Source organism: Habropoda laboriosa, unplaced genomic scaffold (assembly GCF_001263275.1).
Source record: "Habropoda laboriosa isolate 0110345459 unplaced genomic scaffold, ASM126327v1 scaffold718, whole genome shotgun sequence".
NCBI classification, from domain to species: domain Eukaryota; kingdom Metazoa; phylum Arthropoda; class Insecta; order Hymenoptera; family Apidae; genus Habropoda; species Habropoda laboriosa.
Window position 1 is genome coordinate 743,131 of NW_017100942.1, and position 24,711 is coordinate 767,841.

At 37.6% G+C, this 24,711-nt stretch overlaps 1 protein-coding gene across 4 annotated transcripts in view; it reads right to left on the reverse strand.

The window, feature by feature from the left end:
* Nucleotides 1-24,711, reverse strand: part of LOC108577664 (poly(rC)-binding protein 3) — a 181,617-nt gene that overhangs the window by 15,876 nt on the left and 141,030 nt on the right. For 3 of the 4 annotated variants that reach the window (XM_017940854.1, XM_017940852.1, XM_017940851.1), the window contains 3 exons: nucleotides 20,871-21,254; nucleotides 19,535-19,939; nucleotides 1,404-1,500 (listed from right to left, as the gene is read on the reverse strand). In XM_017940854.1, the coding sequence (XP_017796343.1) occupies nucleotides 1,404-1,500; nucleotides 19,535-19,939; nucleotides 20,871-21,254 (886 nt within the window). The remainder of the gene's footprint in view (nucleotides 1-1,403; nucleotides 1,501-19,534; nucleotides 19,940-20,870; nucleotides 21,255-24,711) is intronic. The other variant, XM_017940853.1, reaches the window with a different exon arrangement.

Genomic DNA, 24,711 nt, shown 5'->3' on the forward strand with positions numbered 1-24,711 from the left:
TTTAACCCTTTCGCGACTAGCGCCGGTTATATCCGGCATCCACTAAATGCTTCACACTGGCTAACGCCGGTTATATCCGGCATCCACTAAATGCTTCACACTGGCTAACGCCGGTTATATCCGGCATCCACTAAGCGCGTCGCATTGGCTCGCACCTCGGCAACTCAAAGCGAAGATTTATTTTGAAATACAGAACAAGCCCTCGACAACATTCCCTTTGTCCGATACACCCTTAAATCCTCTGCTGTTCCAACGAAATCCTCTAAGATTTGAAAAAACGCGAGACACTCTTAACGCGTATGGTGTGCACTAATGGCACGACGACCCGTTCGTTAGTGGCGTACCGATGGCTAGTTCCGCCGTCGCGAAAGGGTTAATGGAAGTTTAAACTTGAAGGATTGTACGAGCGAATCGGTGAGATCAGAAAGAGTATAAGTCAATATTAGTTAATTTTTCAGAAAGAAGAGAGTGTCTTTCTGAAAATTTAAGCAGAATATTTTTTGCAAAATTTTTATGGAATACGTATTTTCTTTATCAATAGTAGCGTATGATATTTTAATTTTGTTATCTTGTACTGTTTCCGCACTAAATTGCACAAAGTACAAAAAATTTACGAAACCATTGTGTTCTTTCTACTCTCACTCTGTAGATTATACGATTTGGCTGTTTATGCACTCGTCTGATGTATGCAAATGTGAGCAACATGTGATTCAGTGCACATCTCAATTTTCAGAAAAAAATTGGCCTAATTTATTTCCGATCTCGCCGATTCAATTGTAAACTTCTCTAAAATTGTGACAATCTCTTTCGTTCTATTTAAAGAGAACTACTTAATTCTCTTTGCAGTTCATAAAATACTCGGTACCTTGAAAATCTCTAATATAAAATACCCAAGTTTAAAAGCCACTATTAGATTTACGGTAATAAATTAAAAGATACTACTTTAATTATGAATCTTCTTTATTTCGATACGCGAGGAAGGCACGTCGCTACGCAATCAATCAAACAAACATCGACAAGACGCTGAGCGTCACCCATACTAAACAGATGGTTACTATGTTACTTCTATATATATATATTTATATTAATCTGTCTCTCAGTAATGTTGATCATTTTTGCTGTTACTATTACACAGACAGATACTCATTTCTCCTAATAATCCAACAGCCACTTTGGTCAAACAATAATTCTTCCATTCTACCAAAAAGTGATTCAAAGCCGTAAGAGTTCTTTTTACTCTCCAAGTTTAAAGGTCACTTCAGTGGAAGAATAATTGTCCAATTCCAAGCAATAATTAAAAACCATCAGAACTCAGAGATATCGAAATAAATGTTACTTTTACTTTACCGTCATCGACAAACGTGCTGTTAACACAGCCTTAAAACGAAAGACCATCTGCTTACCTGCCGGATTCAATCCCCCCGTGTTGGCAGGTGTGGCAAGGCCTCCAAGGCCCAGAGCCGCGAGTCCAGCCAACGGATTGCTACCAAGCTTACCCATCTGTAACAACGACGAACAAAATCCAACGTTCAACAAAAACACGTGTCGCCTCTTGACGATCGTTCTTTTTTTTTTTAAAGAGAAGTGCTTCAGGGGATATACGAAGACACCGATACAAAATATATCTAAAAGAATGAAAAAAAAAAAAAAAAAAAAGAAGGAAAGTATCAATCTGCCTGCTTCCTCGCGCGTCTCACATTCGAGGATCGTCGAATGAAACGGTTATAGAAAAAAGAAGGAAAAAAAAAAATTAAAAATCGAGTAATAAAAAACGACCAACAGAAAAATAGTACGATAAATAAAACGACAAGGTACACGTCTCCAGGACGAGAAGAAACAGAGAAAAGAAAGAGAAAGAAATTCTCGAAAATTGATCCATCGATCGTTACTATATCAGCTCGCGATTTTCTTTATTTTCTGTTTCCATAGTCTCTTCGATCCCGACCAGTTAGGATGTCCCGACTTCCTGGGACCCGATCCAAAACAACCAAGAGCATCGACACACTTTTCTTCGTCGGATATTTTTCCCACAATTTTCTTTTTTTTTTTTCGTCACGTCTCTCGATCACTTTTCTTTTTTATTTTTCTGAAAAATCTCACGCTCTTCTCAAGAGCTCACGCACACTCGCGTACACGCAGAAAAGTAGATACGTTTTCACAGACACACACACACATGATAAAAATCCCACGCGCGTAGAACGGAAGAGAAAACAAAAAGTACAGTGAAATTATTCGAAGGAACGTAAGAGAAAACGCGAGGCGTTCTGCACGCGAGACGAACGTCAGTCGACCTGATCGATCCTGAAATTCAAATCCGCCGGTCTCGTTTGAATTTCCTGCCGCGGATACTTCCGCCATTCGGTCGGTCAGCTCGCGGAGATTTTTGCTGTTCAGTTCACCGTTCAAACGAATTTTCAGATAAAGAGGCGAAAAAGGGAACCTATTGAATTAGACTGAATCTTGTGGCAACGAAAACTACGTTCGGTAAATTACTACGAATTAAAGGGACTGATCTAGAGATAGAGAGATAGTTTGGTGGTTGAATCGCGACTGCCAATAATGATCGATCTACGGAGGACGGTGATCTTGCGACGATCTAGTTTTCGCGTTCTGCACAAGTTTTTTCGGGGGAAATCGCTGTTTAAATGAGAAAGTTTGGTCAACCCACTATAACTGGATTTTTGATTGTTCGTTGATTCGGATGTAATCGGTTAGAGACGATGCTTTTTTTAATAAAAATTGAGAAAATTTCAATAACGAAGAAGATAAAATTGATTTCTATTTTTATTTAGAAATTTATACTTGGCAACGATATTTTCCACTAGAAACTAAGAAAATTCCAATAACGAAGAAAATAAAAAACTAATTTTCTGTTTATATTTAGGAACGACATTTCTCGCTGAAAATAGAGAAAATGTCGATGACGAGGAAAATAAAGAAACAAATATTTATTTATATTTGGAAAGGATATTTGTGACTAGAAGCTGAGAAAATTCCAACAACGAAGAAAATAAATCAAATTTCCGTTCATTTACATTTAGAAATGACATTTTTCAAATATAAGCGAATCGAGAAACCAGAACGAAGAATACTCCGATAATTACCGAAGTAATCGATAAATTTTCATTTTCCTAATAGCTAAATTTCTCTTTTAACAGATCCTCCCGTTTAATTATCGATTTTTCCGAATACCGACTGAAATTACCAAGCTCGGAGATAAAATTGCAAAAAATAGAAAAGCTTCAAAGAGACTCGAAGCGAAAAAGGCAAAAGTCTTTCAAGTGCAAACGATTAAATAAATGACATGTCACAGAGGGTTTGATAAAGAAAGAAAAAAAGAAAAACGAAAAGAAGAAACAAACTACTTTTTACTGATTACAGAAAAAAGAAGAATATGTCGATATCACTCGAGAACGTTCTTCTCCGTCGTCTGTTATGCTCTAGCAAGAGACTGGTTACGAACGAGTTACTCGGCGTATGTGTATAGCAATGTACAGCTTTTGGTATTCTGGAGATCGCTTTGCGCTATTAGGGACCGGAAGCCGAGGAATCCAGGACACTTTGTGATCCGGCTGGAGAATACCGTCTAGAACACAGCGGCGTACTATATATATTACGAGGTCGGTTCGAGAACTCGATTCCTCACCGCGAAGATTCTCTGGAAATCAATCGACTCCAGTCGACTGTGACATTAAGTCTAGCGAAAATTATGTAATTTGGGGCGTATATACGGTGGAACGACCTCGGGGGGGAATAACAGAGAGAGAAAAGAGAAGAATGAGAAGGAGGGAAGAGATTTGTCACAGCATGCATCTACGTATCTTTTCGAATTTTGGAAATTAGTTTCTTTTCTCGTTAGTTACCATTCTTTTTCTTTTTTTTTTTGCATCTACGTATCTTCTCTAACTTCGAAAATATTTTTCTGTTTCCTTGTTACAGTGGTCCCTTATCTCGTTTTTCACATATTAGAAAATTTTGAAAATTAATTCCTTTTCTCATTAGTTACACCTTGTTTCTGCATCCACGTATCTTTCCCAGTTTTGAGAATTTCTTCATTATTTTTCTTATCACGGTTGGTTCCTTATTTCTTTCCCGATATACTTTGAAATTTAATTTCTTTTCTCATTGGTTACGTTCTTTTTTCTTTTTGGATCCACGCATTTCCTCTAATTTCGAAAATTTTCTCGTTATTTTTCTTATTACAGCGATTCCTTACTTGATTTTCTATACGTTTTGAAACTTAACATCTTTCCCAGTTTTGGAAATTTTTCATTCTTTTTCCCTATATCTCCGCGAACTTTTCTTCCGACTAAAAATTATTCCAATAAGTGCAACATTAACCGAGACAATAATTCTAACTCCTTTTTTCATTATATTCACATTTACCTTGCGTCTATGTATTATATTTCCTTCAATTTTGAAAACTTTTTCCTTTCTCCCTCGTTACAGAGATTTATCACTTTTCACTGTAAATAATTCCAACGTTCTTCTTTTAACTTTCGAAAATACCTTCAGGTCGAGTGTACAAAATGATTAAAAAATTACAGAAACGTTAGATTTGTATCTGGAAAATATTCAAGTCGAATTGAAAAGCTATTTATCATTTTTAAGGCTCGAATGGTGATTCGCGTTCGATTCGGATGCTCGAGCCAGACACGAAATCAGCCGACCCATTTTTCTATTTATACTGTTCGCGTATTAATTATGAGAAACGGCCGGCAGCACGGAATTATTCGCGCGATCGATGAGTTCGCTCGGGTCGCTTCGAAACTTCAACAGCATCCACAGCTTCTCCGCCAACTTCCGTGAAATTTCGCGCATACTGCGAATAAGCAGCCTCCCTTCTCTCCTACGCTTTTCCTCAGACAAACTTGCGAACTCGTTTACTTCGTGTGCAAAATAACGAACGATTTTTGCTGTAAATTTCAACCGTTTCGGAGACTGCTCGCGCTTTGAATTGATGAGATTTTACTGTTGAGATATTTCCAACAGGATTTATACGATTTTCCAAACTTTGCTAAGCTAAATGTGTTTTTTTTTTATTCGTGAAAATAAACGACGCGTCGAAAAGTTTCAAGAATTACAAAGTAATTAGGGATTTGTTAAAAATCTTCGTTAATATCGAACGTTTCTTAACCCCTTAACATATGGCAACGTCTCAGACTCGTGGCAGAGATTCTGGCGAAGATGTGAGAAAAATAGTTAGATTAGTAAGAAAAAGTAACTGTAATACTGATTTTCGTTTGAATTTGTAAGACTGAGGATCGCTAAATGTAATTTATTTGTCACAGATTAGTTTCTGTTACCTGGTACGGTACTAAAGCAGAAAATGGCTGACGCTTAGATGCACAGTCAGAAAAGAAATCATACGTTAAGGGGTTCAAGTTTCTTCTTGATTCGGAATTATAAAAATTCTTCCATTTTGCAATGTAGCTTTTTCAAAGAAATTTTCTCGAATCGTGAAAGCAAGAATAGTGTGACTGAAGAATTAGGTTTAGATAAATCGTTCTTATAATTCGATCATTTGTATGCTTTCCTTTAATCCTGTCAGAAAAGTGTTACTTTTCTTAATTCATAAGGTTCGTCTGGGAATTTTTAAACAATTTACACTGACGTTCGTAAGTACTATGATTTGCACAGAAAGTAGAAAGTATGTGATCGAAATTACACTTCTTCGCAAAAGCTGGAATCATATATCATTAAAAATATACGAATCAAATATACGCTCATATTCGCTAAAAATATTTATTATAAATTATGAACATTATAAAATTAATTAAAAATATTTTCTTCGATAATTTCTTAGAGAATCTCAATGATTCTGCAATGACCCTTCAAATTTGCATTAGGTACATTCAGCAAGTGTCCCAATGCTCACGAACAAGAGAGTATATTTAAAAATTTTCACAATTTACTCGAATAAGTATCATTACACTGAAAAAAATTCCCCTAATTTACTCAAAAAAAAATTGAACAATTTATGTCAAAATTATCTTCCGTAATTTCAATTTTATTCAAAATGAAAAATTCCCATAATTCACTCAAGCAAAAGTATCACTGCACTGCAAAAATTTCTTCAAATTTACTAAAAAAGAAAAATTGAACGATTTACGTGGAAATGATCTCCCATTATTTTCTCCAGAATGGAAAATCCCGCTGATTAAACAGACGCAGCAGTTCTGAAACCGTTCGAATTCCAATTCACCGGGGCGAACTCATCGAAATAGTAAAACTCGTAACGCCGTCTCGTCGGAGCGTAGCGAACCAATGTAAAAGCCGCTAATTACAATGGAATCTCTCCCGTCGAGTGAAACAGAAACTGCAGCAAACGACTAATTGCTGCTGGATCGTAAGAGTGGTACGTAAATGCATACTCGTGATAACGATATACAAGTATATACATATACATAATCAAATCGAGATAAACGAACAAATAAAAAATACAAAAAAGAAAGAAACAAACGAAATAAAAAATATAGAATGCATTCTCTCTTGCTCCTTGCTGTGAACAGGACGAGATGTCTGGGGGGTTTTTTTTTTTTTTAAAGATCTAGGATTCTCTTCGTGTATATATAACTGTATCCTAAAACATGAAAACCGCAAGTATGATTGGTCTTCTATCAGCAGTATCATCTATACTAACCTACGGTGCACGCGCTCGATATAATTATACAATTATGTATACGTACACTGGTCGTTCGTAAGTATCGGGACACCTATTATGGTTGTACGAGGAAGTGTAGGATTGAAATCACTATTTCTTCCTGAATCGGTGAAAATATGGAGAGTGTTTAGGCTATTCATTTTGCAGCGAGTTCTTCTCGTGTATGGTGGAGTTTTGAGAAAAATTTTTGAGATTTTATTTGACGTTTTCTTTTTCTTTTTTTTTTTGTGCAATATGAAGGTTTGAGTAGATTTTTTAAATTTGCAATTGTTTTTGGATAATGGGTATACTGTGGATTTTATTATTTGTGTTATATGGGAAGGATTGTTGAGACAAATTTAAATTTAATCAGAGAGATAATTAGTGACACTGTTTTTGACATGTGACATAATCTCAACGGAGACTCCCAAAAATAGGAAAAGTTTGGGAATTTTTTTTGTGGGTAACTACTGAATGAAAGATTTCAATTTTTTTTAAGGGATGTGAATCCAACTTTCAGCTTTATTCTGTAATTTTTTGAAGTAAATTTGTTACAAAATGGAGGAATTACTGCGGAATCTCTTCTGCTAGAAAATCAATTACTGGTCACTATATAGCAGCAGAAGAAGTTTCACAATAACTCCTCCGTTTTGTAACATTTTTACTTTTAAAAAATTGCAGAAGACAGCTGAAAGTTATATTTACATCCTCCGAAAAAATGGAAATTTTTCATCAAGTATTTATCTTAAAAAAAAAATTCCCAAAATTTACCTATTTATAGACGCCTCAGATATTTCAAATTTTCCATCTCAGGATTTTCAAGATCTTGATAAATTTCTGGTAACAGCTTAGATCTGCTTCACATTCAATAAGTGTCCTTTATACTTACGAACGAGAGTGTACACGTGGTAAATTAGGGATGGGATCAAGTTCGATATGTACTTCTACGAATCCGAGTCAATTTCAATAATCGAAAGTTTCGTTTCAGGAGTTTCGATTAGTACTCATAAGGAATAAAATTTCAATGAGTATACTTACAATGTAATCATTCTATACAAGTTGGTTTCGAACCCTGAAACGAGTACCTGCAGCTTTCGAAAACGTACTTTTACAAGTATAATTTCATGTTAGAAAAAATCGAATCTTAGAAATAAGAATTGTACTTTTAAGAATTTTAATTTTAGTTATTCTATAACCATAATTTATTGCAAAGACAGCGGAGAAACGATAATCTGGAAGAGCAGAAAATTTTTTGGCAAGATACTCATACAAGTTTCATACAAAGTACTTGCAAGTACTTTTTTTTATTTCTTCAAGTACTCATAAAAGATTCGAATCTATCTCGTTTTCGAGTATCATTGTAAGTACCGTTTTTATTTTCCAAAATACTTATACAAAGAGTTCGAATTCAATCAAAATCATTGTTCAAATCTACTCGCGAGTTACTCCATCCCATCCCTACAGTGGTAATATAACGTCAAATAGAACCGTTGCGAACACCGTTTTCTTCATTTTTGATCAGCATCGTTTTCTTCCATCAAGAAGAATCATTTTGCACTACGAAAACGATCCTCCTCGATTTTCTCACGAATTCTACATTTCACGGAACCATGTCGCATTTAGGCGACAAATTAAAATCTGGAATGGTGCTCGCAAACGATACAAGTACTTTCAAAAATAGACAGAGAGACAGGGGTAAGTAAGAGGTTAGAGAGAGAGAAAAAAAAAATAATAAATAAATAATAGACTCGAGACGTATGATATTGTAATATCGTCACGAACGTTGAGAAACTTCTACCCTGCTTAAGATGGTGGAAACGTGATGTCAGGGCAGCCCACCCTCGCGCGAACTTCTTGATTCGTAGCTAAAGAGAGTGCTGGAAGCCATGCTGTTCTAAGATAGGATGGCGTGAGGACAAATGGACAACTGAGGACTTAGGCGAATAGAAACTAATGAAAATTAAGAGAAATAGAGAGAGAGAGGTGTAGATTAAGAATTAGATATAGAGAGAGAGAGAGAAAAAGAAAGCAGAGTTGAGAGAGTCAGAGAGAGAGAGAAAGTGAAAGATTGCAACAGATCGACGTTGTACCATCGTAACGTGGTCTCGGATTTTTGAAAAGTCGATATTTGGAAAAATACGATTTTTCAAAAATTTCTCTTTTTTTCCAGGAAATAAGAAGAATCGAGACAGCGTCGAGAGAAAGAAACGTTGTATCATCGTAACGTGATCTCGGATATCTGGAAATTATAATTTCCGAAAAATCGATTTTTCAAAAATCATAATATCCCTAAAATTGTATTTTTCGAAAAATCGATGTTTCAAAAATCTCTCTTTCCCCTTCTCTTCCCGGAGAAAAAAGAATCGAGGCAACGTAGAAGGAAACAAACGTTGCACCGTCATAACGCGGTCTCGGATTTTTGACAAATCATAATTTCCGAAAAATCGTATTTTTCCAAAAATTGATTTCTCAAAAATCTCTCTTTCTCTTCTCTCCCGGAGAAAAAAAGAATCGAGGCAACATAGAAGGAAATAGCGTGTCACCATTGTAACGTGTTCTCGGATTTTTGAAAAATCGTATTTTTCCAAAAATTGATTTCTCAAAAATCTCCCTTTTTCTCTTCTCTTTCAGAAAAAAAAAAAGAATCGAGGCAACGTCGAAGGAAACAAACGTTGCACCGTCATAACGCGGTCTCGGATTTTTGAAAAATCATAATTTCCGAAAAATCGTATTTTTCCAAAAATTGATTTCTCAAAAATCTCCCTTTTTCTCTTCTCTTTCAGAAAAAAAAAAGAATCGAGGCAACGTCGAAGGAAACAAACGTTGCACCGTCATAACGCGGTCTCGGATTTTTGAAAAATCATAATTTCCGAAAAATCGTATTTTTCCAAAAATCTTTTTCTTCTCTCCCAGAAAAAAAAAAATCGGGACAACGTCGATGGAACAATTTCTGCAAATCACAATTTCCGAAAAATCGATTTTCCAAAAATCTCGTTTTCTCTTCTCTCCCAGAAAGAAAAGAATCGAGACAACGTCGATAAAGACAATCCCTGACCCCGCAGAAAAAAGGAAATAAAAGAAGGGGAAGAATAGAGAAGTGTGTAAAGATACATACGAGAGAACGAGGAATCGGAAATAAGGAAGTCTCTTGCGAAGCCGTGAAAAGCGAAAGCGTGGTACGTACTTCGGAGATCGGTTCGCGTTCGTTGCCATCGTACCTTTCGCTGACTTTCGAACGGGCCAAGTGACGTCGTCGATTTACCTTCGTTTACAGCCTGCGTCTAGAACGCGTTCTGCCAACGTTTTTGCGTACGATAAACAGCTCCGTTTTGTACGTACAAGGAATAACATCAGAGAAAAGAAGGCGAAAGCTGCAAAATTGCTGGTTTCTTCATTTCTTTTGTTTTTTGTTCAGTGGTGAAAGAAAAACGCGCTACTCGCGGTGCATCGGTGAGATAATTAAAAATAAACCAAGTAGAGATAGTAGAACGCGGAATAATTTTTGGTGAGCAGCGGTGTGTTTCACAATGAAAAGCGATAGATTTTCGTTCTTTCTCTCTTCTTTTTTTTTTTTTTTTATTACACGCGAATGTGAGAGAGAAGAGCAAGCTCGCTTTAAGCTTGACCGTTGAAGGCAAGCTTGCAACGCATACACGATTAGGATTCGCGAAGTGGAAAGCAGGTGCACGTATACACATTTTAGCCTGAGTTCTTCAGGCTCTGCTGGTGACTCAACCCTTTGACGACGATGCTTCTGACGCGAGAGGGTGCAAAGTAATGAAGTTCAACTTTTCATTTCCAATTATGAGTGTTTTGTCGTGTAAAGTATTTCCTTTTTTTTTAGTCAAATATATGAGAAATCTTGGAAAAGAATTGTATATTTTCTAACAACGATTACGAAATAAATTAAGTACACGACTATATCATTTTTCGTGAAATAATACAATTAAAATTCTCACTTAACCCCTGACTGTGCACCCAAGCGTCAGCTATTCACCCTTTTAGTACAATATTTAATAAAAAAAAAAAGCTCATGTATCGCAGATTAACGAAATTTTGCAATCTTCAGTTTTGAAAATTAAATCGAAAATTGGAATTAAAATGAATTCGTCGAAATGAAATGAGTCGTCGTTACACAGCAAGGGGTTAAGAAAGTGAGTTTTCACTGAAAAAAGTTCCATTTAATTCAGCTTCCTCCGACAATAACAATTCTATCCTGAATCAACCAATTAATCTCTCAACGTTGCACACTCGATCACAGTTGCATTAGTTAATACATCGTTCCGATCGTCAAAGGGTTAACTTCCCCCCCAAGAAAGCCCTCTGAATCCAAGGAAACCCGATTGCCGCTTATCCGCGTGACGAAGCACGGTCGTGACGGTTTCGAAACGTTACCAAAAGTGGAATTAGAAGGATCGAAGACAGAGATAGGCGAGGAAAATGTGAAAAAATTCAGAACTGTCGATCAGAATTTTACTTAGAACGGAGAGAAACGAAGAAGAAAAGAAATTAGAGACAGTGTGTACAGAGAGGACAAGAAGCCAAGAATAAAATCGTGTTCTGTAAGCCGAAAGGAAGAGAAAGAGAGACAGTAGATAAATAGACGAAGACAGGAAAAAATAATTCGTATCAGGCAGAGAGAGAGAGAGAGAAAAGAAAAAATTGGAGAAACTGAGAAAAAAGAAACAGAGGAAGAATAGAGAGAGTGTGGCGAGAGGACGACGAAGAGGAAGAGAGATAGAGATATAAAGCGCAATGTATTAAATAATATACCTATATAAATCTACCTTTTCTCGTGCCACGCATGCATACTGGTCTTTGTTTTGTTGTACAACTCGTTCATTGTTCACGTCGTGGTTGTCCATACCAAACCCACCCCCAATTAGATCAGCTATAGCATGTCTCACCCCGTAGAGAGTGACATATCTCGCAAGGAAACGAAACGGAAGTAGACACAAAACGCAAAACATAGAAACGTACTAGAAATGATGAAAAAGGAAGAAGAAGATAGAAGATATTTATAAGAGAACGTAAGAGAAATTGACCATAGAAGAGACGTGTAACGTAATAGAAACAAAGAAGGAAATTCGTCCGAGTCGCGAGAGTAGGCAATTAGAAGAGCCGTGTGTGCAGTGAAGACTTGTCGGCCCACACCTTCTCTTATCGTTTTATCATATTTATCGCTGAATCTCGTGTGATTTTTCCAATCTGTTCTATTTCTTTTTTTCCTTTTCTGTATTGTCTTGTTTCTTTTCGCCGTTCTCGCATCGTCGAATCTCGAATACCGAAATCATGTGGAAGTCGGGCACCGTGTCTGTCGTCGGTCGTCGAAAAGCGCAGAGAAACAGAAGGCAGGACAGATGGCGAGAGATTAGACGATACACGCCAAACTGATAGAAGCATGTTTTATCGCATTGTGACGACGAAACTTTTGCGTGATTAATTATACGATGCACTGGAAATGTGATAGTTGAAATTCGATGGATTTGGAGACTGTGAAAAACACTTGTCGCGATGTGCTCTTTTAAATATTCTAGCGTCTGTATTTCTAGAAAATATACAGAATGCACTATCTAACTTTATCATTATTGTAGGAACCGACCCTTGTAACCAACCGGGAATCGAACCTAGGGAAAAATATTGAGGGACCCAATTGGGAATCGAACCCGGGACCTTCGGCTTAGCAAGCCGAGGCTTTGCGCGCTACGCCAACCACTCCCTCTCTATTCTCCCATCTTGGTTTCCTATTTGGGTATGTAGGCCCCGATACTACATTATAATAATATTCTAACGATAATAAATTATCATCTGAAATATTTTCGTTGTAATTAAAATTTCGCAAACATTTTTCCTACAAAGGTTGCATAAAATATAGTATTTCGCTAAAGAAAGCAAAAATAACGAAGCTGATCTTATTTTGTTAGTCCTTTGCAATGGAATAAAAATTATTGTTCAATTCTTTGTAATGAAATAAAAATTACTGTTCAATCCTTTGCAAGAGAATAAAAATTATCTTGTAATCCTTTGCAACGCAAAAAGAATTACTATTACCACATACTTGCGCCCACAAAATTACGCAATTTTCGTAGGAAGAATTTTCAGGAAATTCCGCTTGCAAACAAAAATAATTCAGATGACAAAATTAAGGGGATGCACGCTGTACGCACCGAAACGATAGGGATGAAAATTTTGGTACTGATTCGCGAGCTGGTTTATTCGAGCCAGGAGATTTTTCTATCCCTCTCTCTGTGCCTGTTTCCTTTTTTTTTTTTATTCCTCCCGGTATAGCGAGTCGTCGGACGGGAATTAAAAATTCTGACGCAAACCGAACGCGCGCGCGGCGAGAGAGTTTGTTCGGACGTGAAGCAGAGCCCCGAAACGCACCCTTTTAATAATTCAATCTGTCAACAGGCTGGAGGAAACGAGCGTTGCGTCGATGTGTTTGCGCTCGGTCCACGCACAAAAAGAGTTCCTAATTAGCAAACGTCGCCGTTAAAGCCGGTAATTATGTTTGCAGGGCGTCGTTCGCGCCGACAGATAGAAAATTCAGAATCAATTGCTTCCGCAAACGAACCTTCCCTCCCGCGCCGCGTTCATCACTGTCTCTCATCTCTCTCTCTCTCTCTTAGGTCTGTTTATGCGTTTCTATTCGTCTGCGCCCAGTCATCGTCGAGAGGGGACGAAAAAAAAAAGGGAAAAAATGCGGAAACTCGAGTGTGACTCGTTTCAACGTCGACGCGTCAAAGCTTTGCTTTTTGTATTTTTTTTTCTATCTCTTCTCCCTTTCCTTCTGTCGTTTTTGTCTCGCGGGCTTGTGTAATTAAAATTCGTTCCTTCCTGGACCGATCAATCGATGACGATTTTCGTGGAAGTTGGTAAATATGGAAATGAGAATTTTTTGAAGTTTGTTGTATTTGCTTGAAATTCTGTTTCAGACAGTGACAATAATGTTAAGATATTAGAAAATAATTTCTCAGTACCTAATGATAAAATATCGGACAAAAATTTGTCAGTGTCTAATGTTAAGATATTATTTAAAACAAATTCTCTTTCTAAAATAATTATTTTAGTTTAAGAAAAATCAGTATCTAAGGAATGTTAAGATATTATTTCAAAAATTTCTCTTTCTAAGATAATTATTTTAGTTTAAAAAAATGGGCAATTCTTTCTCATTGACGCTAAATTATTCTCTGGAAAAAAAAAGAGTGGATGAATAGTTTTCCGAAAGGACAGAATGTGCTCTGAATTTCTTACAATATTATCCAGAAGCATCCTTAGACTGTCATATCGTTAAAATTCGATCGTCATTAAGTTGATGTATCCAGGAAAGAGAGTATCGTAGTCATTTTTGAAATCCTAATTCTGACCATTTTCCAGTGCATCGATTAATTCCTCCACTATACTCGATCATCTTCTAAAACTCTATCAGAGTGGCGTTTCACAACGTCTGTCAATGGAGTCGACGACTTCGAGGCTTCTTTAGGCCCACGATTCATCGACGATTGTTTCAAAATTGTCGTGTATCCGCGATTCGCTGCTTGTCTACGTTTCATCAAATCCAACGACAAGCAATGACGAATAAATCCATCGTGCGACCCGTGAGTAAGCGTTCATGCTAAAGCAGGCTCGAGATTCTTTCCACGTGGAACAACTTAATTATGTCACCACGATGATCGTACTGGACTGAACCAAGGAAGATAGCTCGGAATCGTAAACGCAGATTAAAAAAAAACAAAACAAAAAAAAACAAAAAATAAGAGACGTTGGTAACGGTAATTCCATGGAAAGAACAGAAAGAAATTTGTTCCTCCTCACTGGTGTTTTCTTTTTTTTTAATGTGTCTGAATTGGAGCTCTTACTACTGCTGAGTACTCTCTGGTGGATACTCAATTGATACTCGGAGTACTCGGATAGCTACTCACTTTAGACCGAAGTATCTGCATACTCGCGTGATTTGGATTTAGATACTCGAATCTTGAGTGTCAGAATACTCAGATACTCGCAAGATTTGAATTCAGATACCCGAATCTTCAGTATTTGAGTACTCTCCGATAGCTACTCACTTTGGACCCGAGTATTCGGATACTCGCGTGATTTAAATTCGGATACTCGAATCTTGAGTGCCGGAGTACTGGGAAAACTACTCACTTTGGACCCGAGTATTCGGATACTCCCGTGATTTAAATTCGGATACTCGAATTTTGAGTGCCGGAGTACTGGGAAAACTACTCACTTTGGATCCGAGTATCCGGATACTTACGTGATTTGAATTCAGATACCCGAATCTTCAGTATTTGACTACTCTCCGGTAGCTACTCACTTTAGAGCCGAGTATCCGGATACTCGCGTGATTTAAATTCGGATACTCGAATTTTGAGTGCCGGAGTACTGGAAAAACTACTCACTTTGGATCCGGTTACTCGCGAGATTTAAACTCGGATATCCGAATCTTGAGTGTCAGAGTACTCGAATAACCACTCACTTGAGACCTGAGTATCCGAATACACGCGTGACTTAGATTCGAATACCCGAATCTTGAGTGTGAAAGTACTCGGATAACTACTCACTTTGGACCCAAGTATCCGGATGCTCGCATGACTTAAATTCGGATACATTCGTATTACCCTCGCGACGAGTCCATCGAATACTAAATATCCGCGTCGAACAGTCTCCTATGATATTAATTCTCACATTTTTGAATCTTAATCATTTCCCTAAACTCACTTCCTCTACTCTAAATCCAGATAAGAAAACCTTCAAATTTGAGTAATTACCAAAAAAATCCAAATCTGGATACTGAAATACTCAGATAGTAAGAGCTCCAGTCCAAACTTCGTCGAATACGAATTCTCACGAAAAGAGTATTCAACGTTGACGTGTCGACGCGCGATAAACAAGACACGAATTTTACTTCTTTCATTCCGCTCGAGTGTAATTTCTACGAATGAAGCACACTACTACCGTTCGATTCTCGTAACGAGAACCAAGCCTTGACGTTTATCGAATCCTCGATATATAAAACGAAAGTTGGAAGCTTCGGAAGACTGGTCGAAGGTGTAGTAGAGTTTGAAGTAGAGCCGTTAAACTTCAAGCTCGATAAACTGGTTTCGATCGACTACTTGACGCGCTGCGCGCCAACCATTTGCATAATACCACGGTAATGGTGATCTTGCAAGAGACACAAAGGGAAAACAGTTCAACTGTGAAGATTACCATACCGATCGTGAGCCTGAGACCACACCTTGCTCCGTGGGCTAAAATTTATGACGGTTGGACAGGTTGTTTCATTTTACCGGAGGAACAAAGGCGGATTTTCTGTATCGCTGCCAATTGACATTTCCGACGAGCATTGACATTTTGTAGTTCTTTTTAAATTCCTCGATAGTATTGCCACGTGTTGGGTGAAACTGTTTTGAAAAGTTCAGAGACGCTGCGAAATCATTTTTTCTTTTTAACGATAATTGTATCACAAAGGAGTGATCTCAAACTCGTGGTTTGTCTGTACTGCGTTTGAAAAAATGTTCCCGTGTTAAATTTTATGGTACGAAGAAACTTTTGTTACGTGGAAAAGGAAATTGCAATTTTTTGATACAATGAATAAAAAAATTACGGTGAAGATTTGGAACAAGTAGTTTTCGAATTTTTATATGATTTACTGAATTGTCTGTTACAGACAATCTTTTCCTTTCTATTTTAATTACCAAAAACAATTATGTAGCTCTTTTTTCTTGTGTTTTTCAATTTTTCATTATTTCGACTAATTTGAACTTGAAATCAATTTTCAGAATTATGTGTGTGATTCGTCTGATAACAGACAATCCTTTCCTTTTCATTTTATTTTCCAAAAACAATTATTTAACTCTTTTTTTCAGTAACTTCCACTAACTATGACGTTCAAATATAAACCGTTCTAATTATCAGAAAATATTAATAAAAGATGAACACACTTTGGGTAAGCCCAGTGAAACAAATTTCCCTTCGATACACAAAATTCTCTAAAAGCATTTAAAAAAATCAACTAACTAAAATATATTTCTCCGTACCACAAAATTTCAACACCCAATCACACAAACGTGATTCATCGACGTCAGCGCGACGAGTAAAACGTCAATGATCCATTACCAAAGGTGTAACACCTGAAAACGCGATCAATTTCCAACGCGAAGAAGTCGATCGCGTGAAACGAAAAGAACCGCGCGACAACTTTGAGAATCGTGTGAGTCGAGTACAAAAATAAGAAAAAAAACATACGAACGAACAACAAAAACAAACCTATCCTACCACTTTCGAATATTTCTTTCGTTTCCTTTTTTTTCTTAATAATTACGAGTCGTGGTTATCGCGCGTACCGTACGATCGCATTTAAATAATCAGAATTGTTCGCATGCAGAACGAGAAGTAAGTTCTCTTCGGTGCACCGTGAAAAGGAGAGACAGCAAGCGGTTCACAAAAGGCGACATCAATCCACTACCAATCGCAAGCACAAGAAAATAATTTTTTTTTTAGGGAGAGAGAAAGATAGAGAAAGAGAGAGAAAGATAGAGAGAAGAGACACACACCGAGACCATATACGGCTGGAGGATAGAATAATGTACGTCAGAAGTATCGGTGAACATTTTCAGAGAAACGGAAACAAATGAACGAACGAAGAACAAGAAAAATCCAGAGACGGCTGATACACGCAACAGACACGTGCGGATCACATAAAAAGCAAAGCACATAACCGATCACGCTATTTCGACGAGCAACCATCTCTTAATTATCAATGAAAAAAAAAAAAAATTGAAAATTTCGTTTAATTATCGATGGAAGATAAAACAGAAAAAATTGAAAAATTTCGTTTAATTATCGACGGATGATGAAGAAGAAAAATTTGAAAATTTCATAGAAAACTTGATACAGATTGAGAAGATTGCTCTCGAAACGACGCGAAATAGGAAACAAAACACAGTGGCATAAAGTGCAGCTTCGAGTTTCTCTTCCAGAATTTTCCACAGCTTTCCCCGATTTTCTTTTCCGTCTGTGAACAACAAGAGGGGAAAAGAACGCGCCGTTACGGTGAAATTGGAACCCTCGTTTTCGAGGATGATTTACTCGATGCTGCACCAAGGGACGTCGAGCAGAAAGCCAAGGTGTTTCGAGGTTCCGATGCATGTATATATGTTGGATCGGTGGGTATTGGGGGCTTGTAAAGGGGCTTTTCTAGGACGGGGACCAGGTGGCCTATACAACAGTGGAGCATTCCGGTACACGCGGGCAAACATTCTACGCGACGCTACGGCATTTGGTGAAAATTGGATATCGAATGCTTCGATGGTAACCAAGTGAACCGCGTCCGTATTGACTGTTTCGGACAGGGCTCGTCGTTTGCGGAGCATTGTACGCTGTAAATCGCAGAGCTGGCCAACAGTTTCGTTTAACAGAACGCTGAGAGCATCATCCCCCGTTCCGTTCGCCGGGTATTTACAGGAGCGAGGAATTTCATAATAATTGTTCGAGATTGTTCTTTTCTTCTGTCGAACTTGAGAAGATATTTGTGTTTCCATGTTAACTGTTAAATTATTTTGCTAATAGTGTCAGTTTGTTAAGAATATCGAGATTCGTGAGAGCGCACTTTCTTCTGAATGATTAAATTTAATTAGAATGAGAATCTCGATTTTTTGAAAACATCCTTTTCCTTTTTGTGAATTTTCTGTTTTGTTTTTTTGTTCGATGGAAAAATGGAATTTTTGTTGTATTGTGTAATATTCTAAAATGAGGACTCGTTTTCTCTAATTTTAAAAAATTTTAAACGAATAAATTCAATTACAATGACAATTTCGACTTTTTGTAAACATCCTTCTCCTTTTTGCTATATTGTGTGACATGGACTGATTTTCTCTGATTTTTAAAAATACCATCATAAAAGCTTGCATTTTTTATCAATTGAAATTTTAATTGGTTTCTATCAATTTTTTTTTTAAGCGCTTCAATTATATTAACACTCAACTGTTACTCTCAGCGATCTAACAAAACATCTCCACATACGAGACTTAATCTACAAGATGATTTTACTATTCAATTATATTTCCAAGTGAACATTTTCGGTATTTCACATAAACCCGCAATGAAATTTCATTTAATACACATACTTTTCTTCGCACGAAAAATCCCCAAAAGCAATCAAGAAAAGCAATACACATTCCATTTCGAACCCACCGCTCAAATCCGCTTCTACCAATAAAAACTAAAAAAACAAAATAAAGATAACCGCCCCGAGCCTCGCAGCCCCACCCTACGAGAGACAGAAAAAAAAAGACCCACTTCACCCTACTGTTCTCCACCATCTCCTCGTTTCACCGAATTGACAATCATCGACCGTGAAAAGCTTGCAGCAGCAGCAGCTCCCGAATACACGCGAGCAATGCTACCCCTTCGTATTTCCACCAATTACCGTATTCATCCGGTAGAGAGTGTATTTCATAATTCGAGATTAGGACGAAGAAGTAGATAGAGAAAAATAGAGAAACAGAGCGTTGCAGCTTGGAAATATGTTCGGGTATAAGGTAAGCATCGATGATATATCATCGTCGAAGATTCGTATAGGAATTCTGATTTGGCTGGTTTTGATGATGGAGTTGCGTGAAGGGATCAACACTATATAAATATATAAACAAATATATATTTATATGTATATAGATATGATAGATAAAATAGGTTCGCTTGCGCTGCTCCGTACACAACGTGTATAACAATATATACGTTGTCACAAAGAAGAAAGTGTATATACGTATATAGATAATACATGTGTGTGTACCGGTATTTTTTTTTTCATTGAAGGGTCTGGTGGTAGCATCTCTTGGGGGTTGCTGGTAACGGGAGAGGGTGGATCACGAAAAACAAAAGACTTACGGCGTCTGCCACGAGGTGTGCGGGCGGGAGGGCTGCCTGCAAGTGTCCACTCTTCAGCAGGGGGTCGGCGAGGCCTGCCACGCTGGCGTGTAAGGGGCTCGGGTGGAGAGGATGATGTGGGGTGGTAAGGTGGGCCGTGGATAGGAGCGGATGCCCGTGAGAAGCGGCAAAGGCCGAGGATGAGGGGTGGGCCGCGAAGGGCGAAGTCGTCAAAGTTTGGGTGTTCAGCGAGGGCGGGGTGGGCCCGGCAGCGGGCGCGGGCAATGGCAATACTGTACTTACGTCCGAGTGGGCGGGCACCGCGTAATTACCCTGGATGGTGTAGGCTTGCCCACCAGCCAGGATCACTGGCCCACCAACTTGGGGTTTGGGGCGATAAGGGATCGTGGCACCTTTGGGAGGGGACTGAAACAGAAAGAAACACACGCACGAGTGCGAATACACCGATCGATGACCATTCCACACTGAGGCTGGGATAACAACCCTCAGGTAGTACAGGTAACCCTTGTGTAGCAAGATACAGCTTTGATCCGTAATAAGCAACTAATATCTGGCTCGTAATAAGCAACTAACGCTTGGCTCGTAATAAGCAACTAACGCTCGTCTCGTAATAAGCAACTAACGCTCGTCTCGTAATAAGCAACTAACTCTCGGCTCGTAATAAGCAACTAACGCTCGGCTCGTAATAAGCAACTAACGCTCGGCTCGTAATAAGCACCTGTTGTACCTAATTCAACAAGTTATCCAAAGTTTTGTATTGGTTCCCGCAATTTTCAGACTGTGTTCTGTCAAAACTGTATTATAGGAGGGTCACCTGTACTTTTGGTTTCTGTGCATTTTTTGGCTGGGTTATTCATGTGTACAGGGAATAACGTCACTCTGGTCAATGTGTAATTTATAAGTACAGAGAATGATAGAAAATGACCAATATTAAATCTCTCTGCCAATGAAAATCTTGTTCTAATCGTGTGTCTTCACTTGTTTGTGAAAGGGTAAGAAGATGGAGAAGAAAATCCCACTGGATCCCTCATTTTCAGGAAGTCGAAATTTCAGCTATATCAATTTTCTCGATTTCCTGAAGATAAAGTCCAATGGACACTTTTCCTTCTTCGTCAAGCTGAACACACAGTACTCTCGAGAGCAGCTATCATAAAAATCTCTCAGACACACACATACCCTAAGTTAAGGATAACGTTTGCTGAAAAATCCAAAATTTCACAGCTCAACAGCAACCAGAAGATTTTTCTGTCCCCTAAAATCTTGCCCATTCTTCTATCCCCTAAAATCACAGACCAGAGTGACGCGAACTTAGGGTGTCTATTAGCAATGTGCGTACCTCTAGCATAACACAGCAGATGTGATATATGCACTGCGTGATGGCCTCGCTGGTACCGGATATGGTTACAGCACGTTCCGTCGAATTGGGTAGCATCTCTGAGGCGACCTGGATCGACGCGCCGGTCACCTCGCGGATCTCCTTGATCTTCGAGCCTCCCTTGCCGATCAGGGAGCCACACTGCGATGCTGGCACGATCAGCCTGAGCGTGATAGGCGGCCTTGGCACACCACCGCCGCCCTGGATGTCGTGGAACTGCGAGCACCATTCCTCGAACTTCTTGCAGATCAGCGTGAAAGCTTTGAAGATCGAGTTCGTCGGCCCGGTCACCGTCACTATTCGCTCGGGGCATGATCCGTCGGAGATGTTGATCTTCGCGCCGGACTGTGGAGCAAAAATTACAATCATTCACAGATATTTTTAACAATTCTTTCATGATTTCATGGGCAATAGTTAATTTTGTCACCATTTAAAGATGGTTAAACTCGATATGTGGATTTTTTTACGAGTTTTTCAAGAATGTTTTTATGTACTTATAACTGACAGAACTTTTGTACTTTTTGAATGTTTTGTTGAGGAATTTATAAGTGAGTTCTATAAGGTGTAATAATAAAGTTTGACGTTTCGAGAATCATTTTGCTTCCGTCAAAGTGGTAGCAAGGTAAACAGTTACGTTCATCTGGTGTGTAGCCTGATCATCCCTCTACCTGCATGCGAAAGGTAAACATTGTCAATCGAGTCAAACGGGTTCGACCTGAAATTGCTTCGTGGTGGATTTCGCAACGTAACAATGCTCCCGCATATTCAGCCGTTCTAGTGAAAGAGTTTTTAAATTTAAAATTGATTACGTGGTTGGAGCATCTCTCATATTTGCCTGATTTGTCTCCTCGTGGCATTTTTCTTTTTACTTTTCTCGAGCAAAAGGAATCGTGAAAAGAACGAAATTGGGATTAAAAAATTTTTTCATGAATTATTCTCGAAACTTTATTGTCACACCTAGTATATTTCAATACTTCCATATTGTCTAAAATATTTGTCAGATTTGCGACCAGTGAGAGGAAATTTCGAACATTTTCTATGTAATATGCTTTCACAAATTTTGGTAAGTTTAATGTCAAATGCAATGATTTTATAAAATATATGTTCTCCTATACGAAATATGTTGTATTTTTAATCACTTGAGTGGGAACGTATTACGTACGAGTAGCTTAGAATTTTTATTCAAATAAAAATATACGAAATATTTTACTTTTGTAATCTGCAAATATTCTTACAAAGTACAACACCAAAGTGCATAAAATTTCCATGGAAAAGTACTGCAAAAAACGTGTACTATGACGTGCGAGATTGTAAATTATACGGGAACTACTTAAAGTGAAAGAACATAAATTTGTGGAATTACGAAAGTGTTTACGCCGATGTAGAAACTGCAGAACATGCGTTTTCAATAAACTAATTCTTTAAGTGGTTTGAATTTATCGCCACTTTTGTGTTATTAGACCACCGCTGACGTCCATTGGAAACACAAAATTGTTAGTTCGATAACAAAGAATTACTGTACTTTCTTCACCTTTTATCTTTATTGCAATTTGCCGTGTGATATTTTACGCTGAAAGAAAATTAGGTCCTTTTAAAAAAATCAAATAAACACCGTTCGCAATTGTTTTACGTAGTTTAACATTTCGAAATGAAACACTTTTTTTTATATAGTACCTTGCAAAGCATTGCAACATTCCATTTTATTTCACGCACATATCAAAAAACCTTTACGTTGCTCTATAAAAAGGAAAGCAAAATGTGTAATAAAAAATTATGCCTAAAAATAGTAATAAATAAATTAAAATAGTAACAAGAAAAAATTGTGTCAATTTCTTTCCAATTTCAGCTGTTTCAGTAGAAAGAAATGTTTCACCTTTCGCAATCTCTTAAATTGTACACTATTTTAAAGCCGATGCGATCAAAAACAATTATCAAAATTATCATGCCATTCTAACATCCACCACGACCATTATCGCGTTTTATACCGCGCTACTGTTCGTATTACAATGTAAAATAAACGTTGTATATAAAACCATGCTTTCGCTGGTTTACGCTGTTTGCTTTCTCCAGCTGCACATACATTATTTATAATTTTGCTATGCTGTGCTGTTGCAACGTCATTATCGTGCAACGATAACCGACAATCGCGACGGTGCTTGTCGCATTTTTCAACGGTCCGATAGAGCGACACTGGCGTTTCTGGCCATTCAAGTGATTAAATACCGGACAATGGGCGTTGAATTAAACTATTGAATACTGTGTCATTGTTCGAAACCGTATTACGCTACCTGCGAAGAAGCTGAATGAAACACACGGACCTTCTCTACAACCCGAGGGAGCGGGAGAGCTCGATTAATCCTATTGTTCTGTTTAAACTCGAAATGTTATTCGTTTATCCGATGAACGCAAAGTAAGGTAAATTTCGAATCATTTTTTCCCGGGAAATTTTAAGTAATACGCTTTTAAAACGAGGAAGAAGTTTTTTAAATATTTCACGCAAGCGGAAAAGAAGAAATCTATAGATCACCAAGGATCCATAGATCACCAAAGATCCATAGATCACCAAAGATCCATAGATCACCAAAGATCCATAGACCACCAAAGATCCATAGACCACCAAAGATCCATAGATCACCAAAGATCCATAGATCATTAAAGATCCATAGATCACCAAAGATCCATAGACCACCAAAGATCCATAGATCACCAAAGATCCATAGATCACCAAAGATCCATAGATCACCAAAGATCCATAGATCATCAAAGATCCATAGATCACCAAAGATCCTCAAAGATCTATACATCATGAAAGATCTATAGACCACCAAAGATCTATACATCATGAAAGATTTATAGACCACCAAAGATCTATAGATCGTCAAAGTGTCATTTTCATATACAGCGTGGGTTTTATAATAATTATTGCTATTATTCTCATTTTAAATCAGTTTTCAGAAATATGAGAACTGAGAAAACACAATGGCACAATAAAATTGTGTAATAATAAACATTTTATAAACTCGCGGGATACGTCCATTCTTTCCCCTTTAGATTCCTGTAGATGGAACATTTTTTTTTTTTTATTTATCCCGCGTCAGAGGCTCTTTAAGCGAATACAACAACCTATGAATGTAGGTCGTTGGAAGCTATTTTAAATCTCTTTGTTACACCACCCCAACGTTGTAGTACCTGAAGAATTCGTTGTGTTGGTTAGTGAATTAGGCGCGTATCGACTATACGTTGTTCGTACAACCCGGAAAAAATAGAATTATTGCTTAGAAACGTGGATGAAACAGCTTGCAGAATTATCAATTCTAATTTAATTTCTCTCGAGACATTTATTTTAAAAAACCAACCTTTTATAGTCTTTAATAACAGACCGTCGATTAAACTGCATTTTTTATATTTTGTAAATTTAACGAAACAGATGAACGCAGAAATTCAATGAAATTGAATATTTACAAATTTTCACTGCATTTGACATTTAAGAAACAAAATTGTGATCTACTTCTCATTGTTATTTTTTTCTATCTCACATGATTATATTTTTAATAGTTCAAGTTTATAGATAATAGGGAACAATATAACTGGTTGATTGAATTTCTTAAAATTTGATGGCCAATAAACGACATTATGCGAGTAAAGTGTGAGAACGAGCGATCCTTAACACGTCGATCACCAAGCGTGTCGTGCTTAATTAAGCATCGTGTACAATAACTAATACATTGTGAAATCAGGTTAATACGATACCACCATACGCATACGAAGCCGCTATTAAATGATCTTAGAGCCTAAATTAATT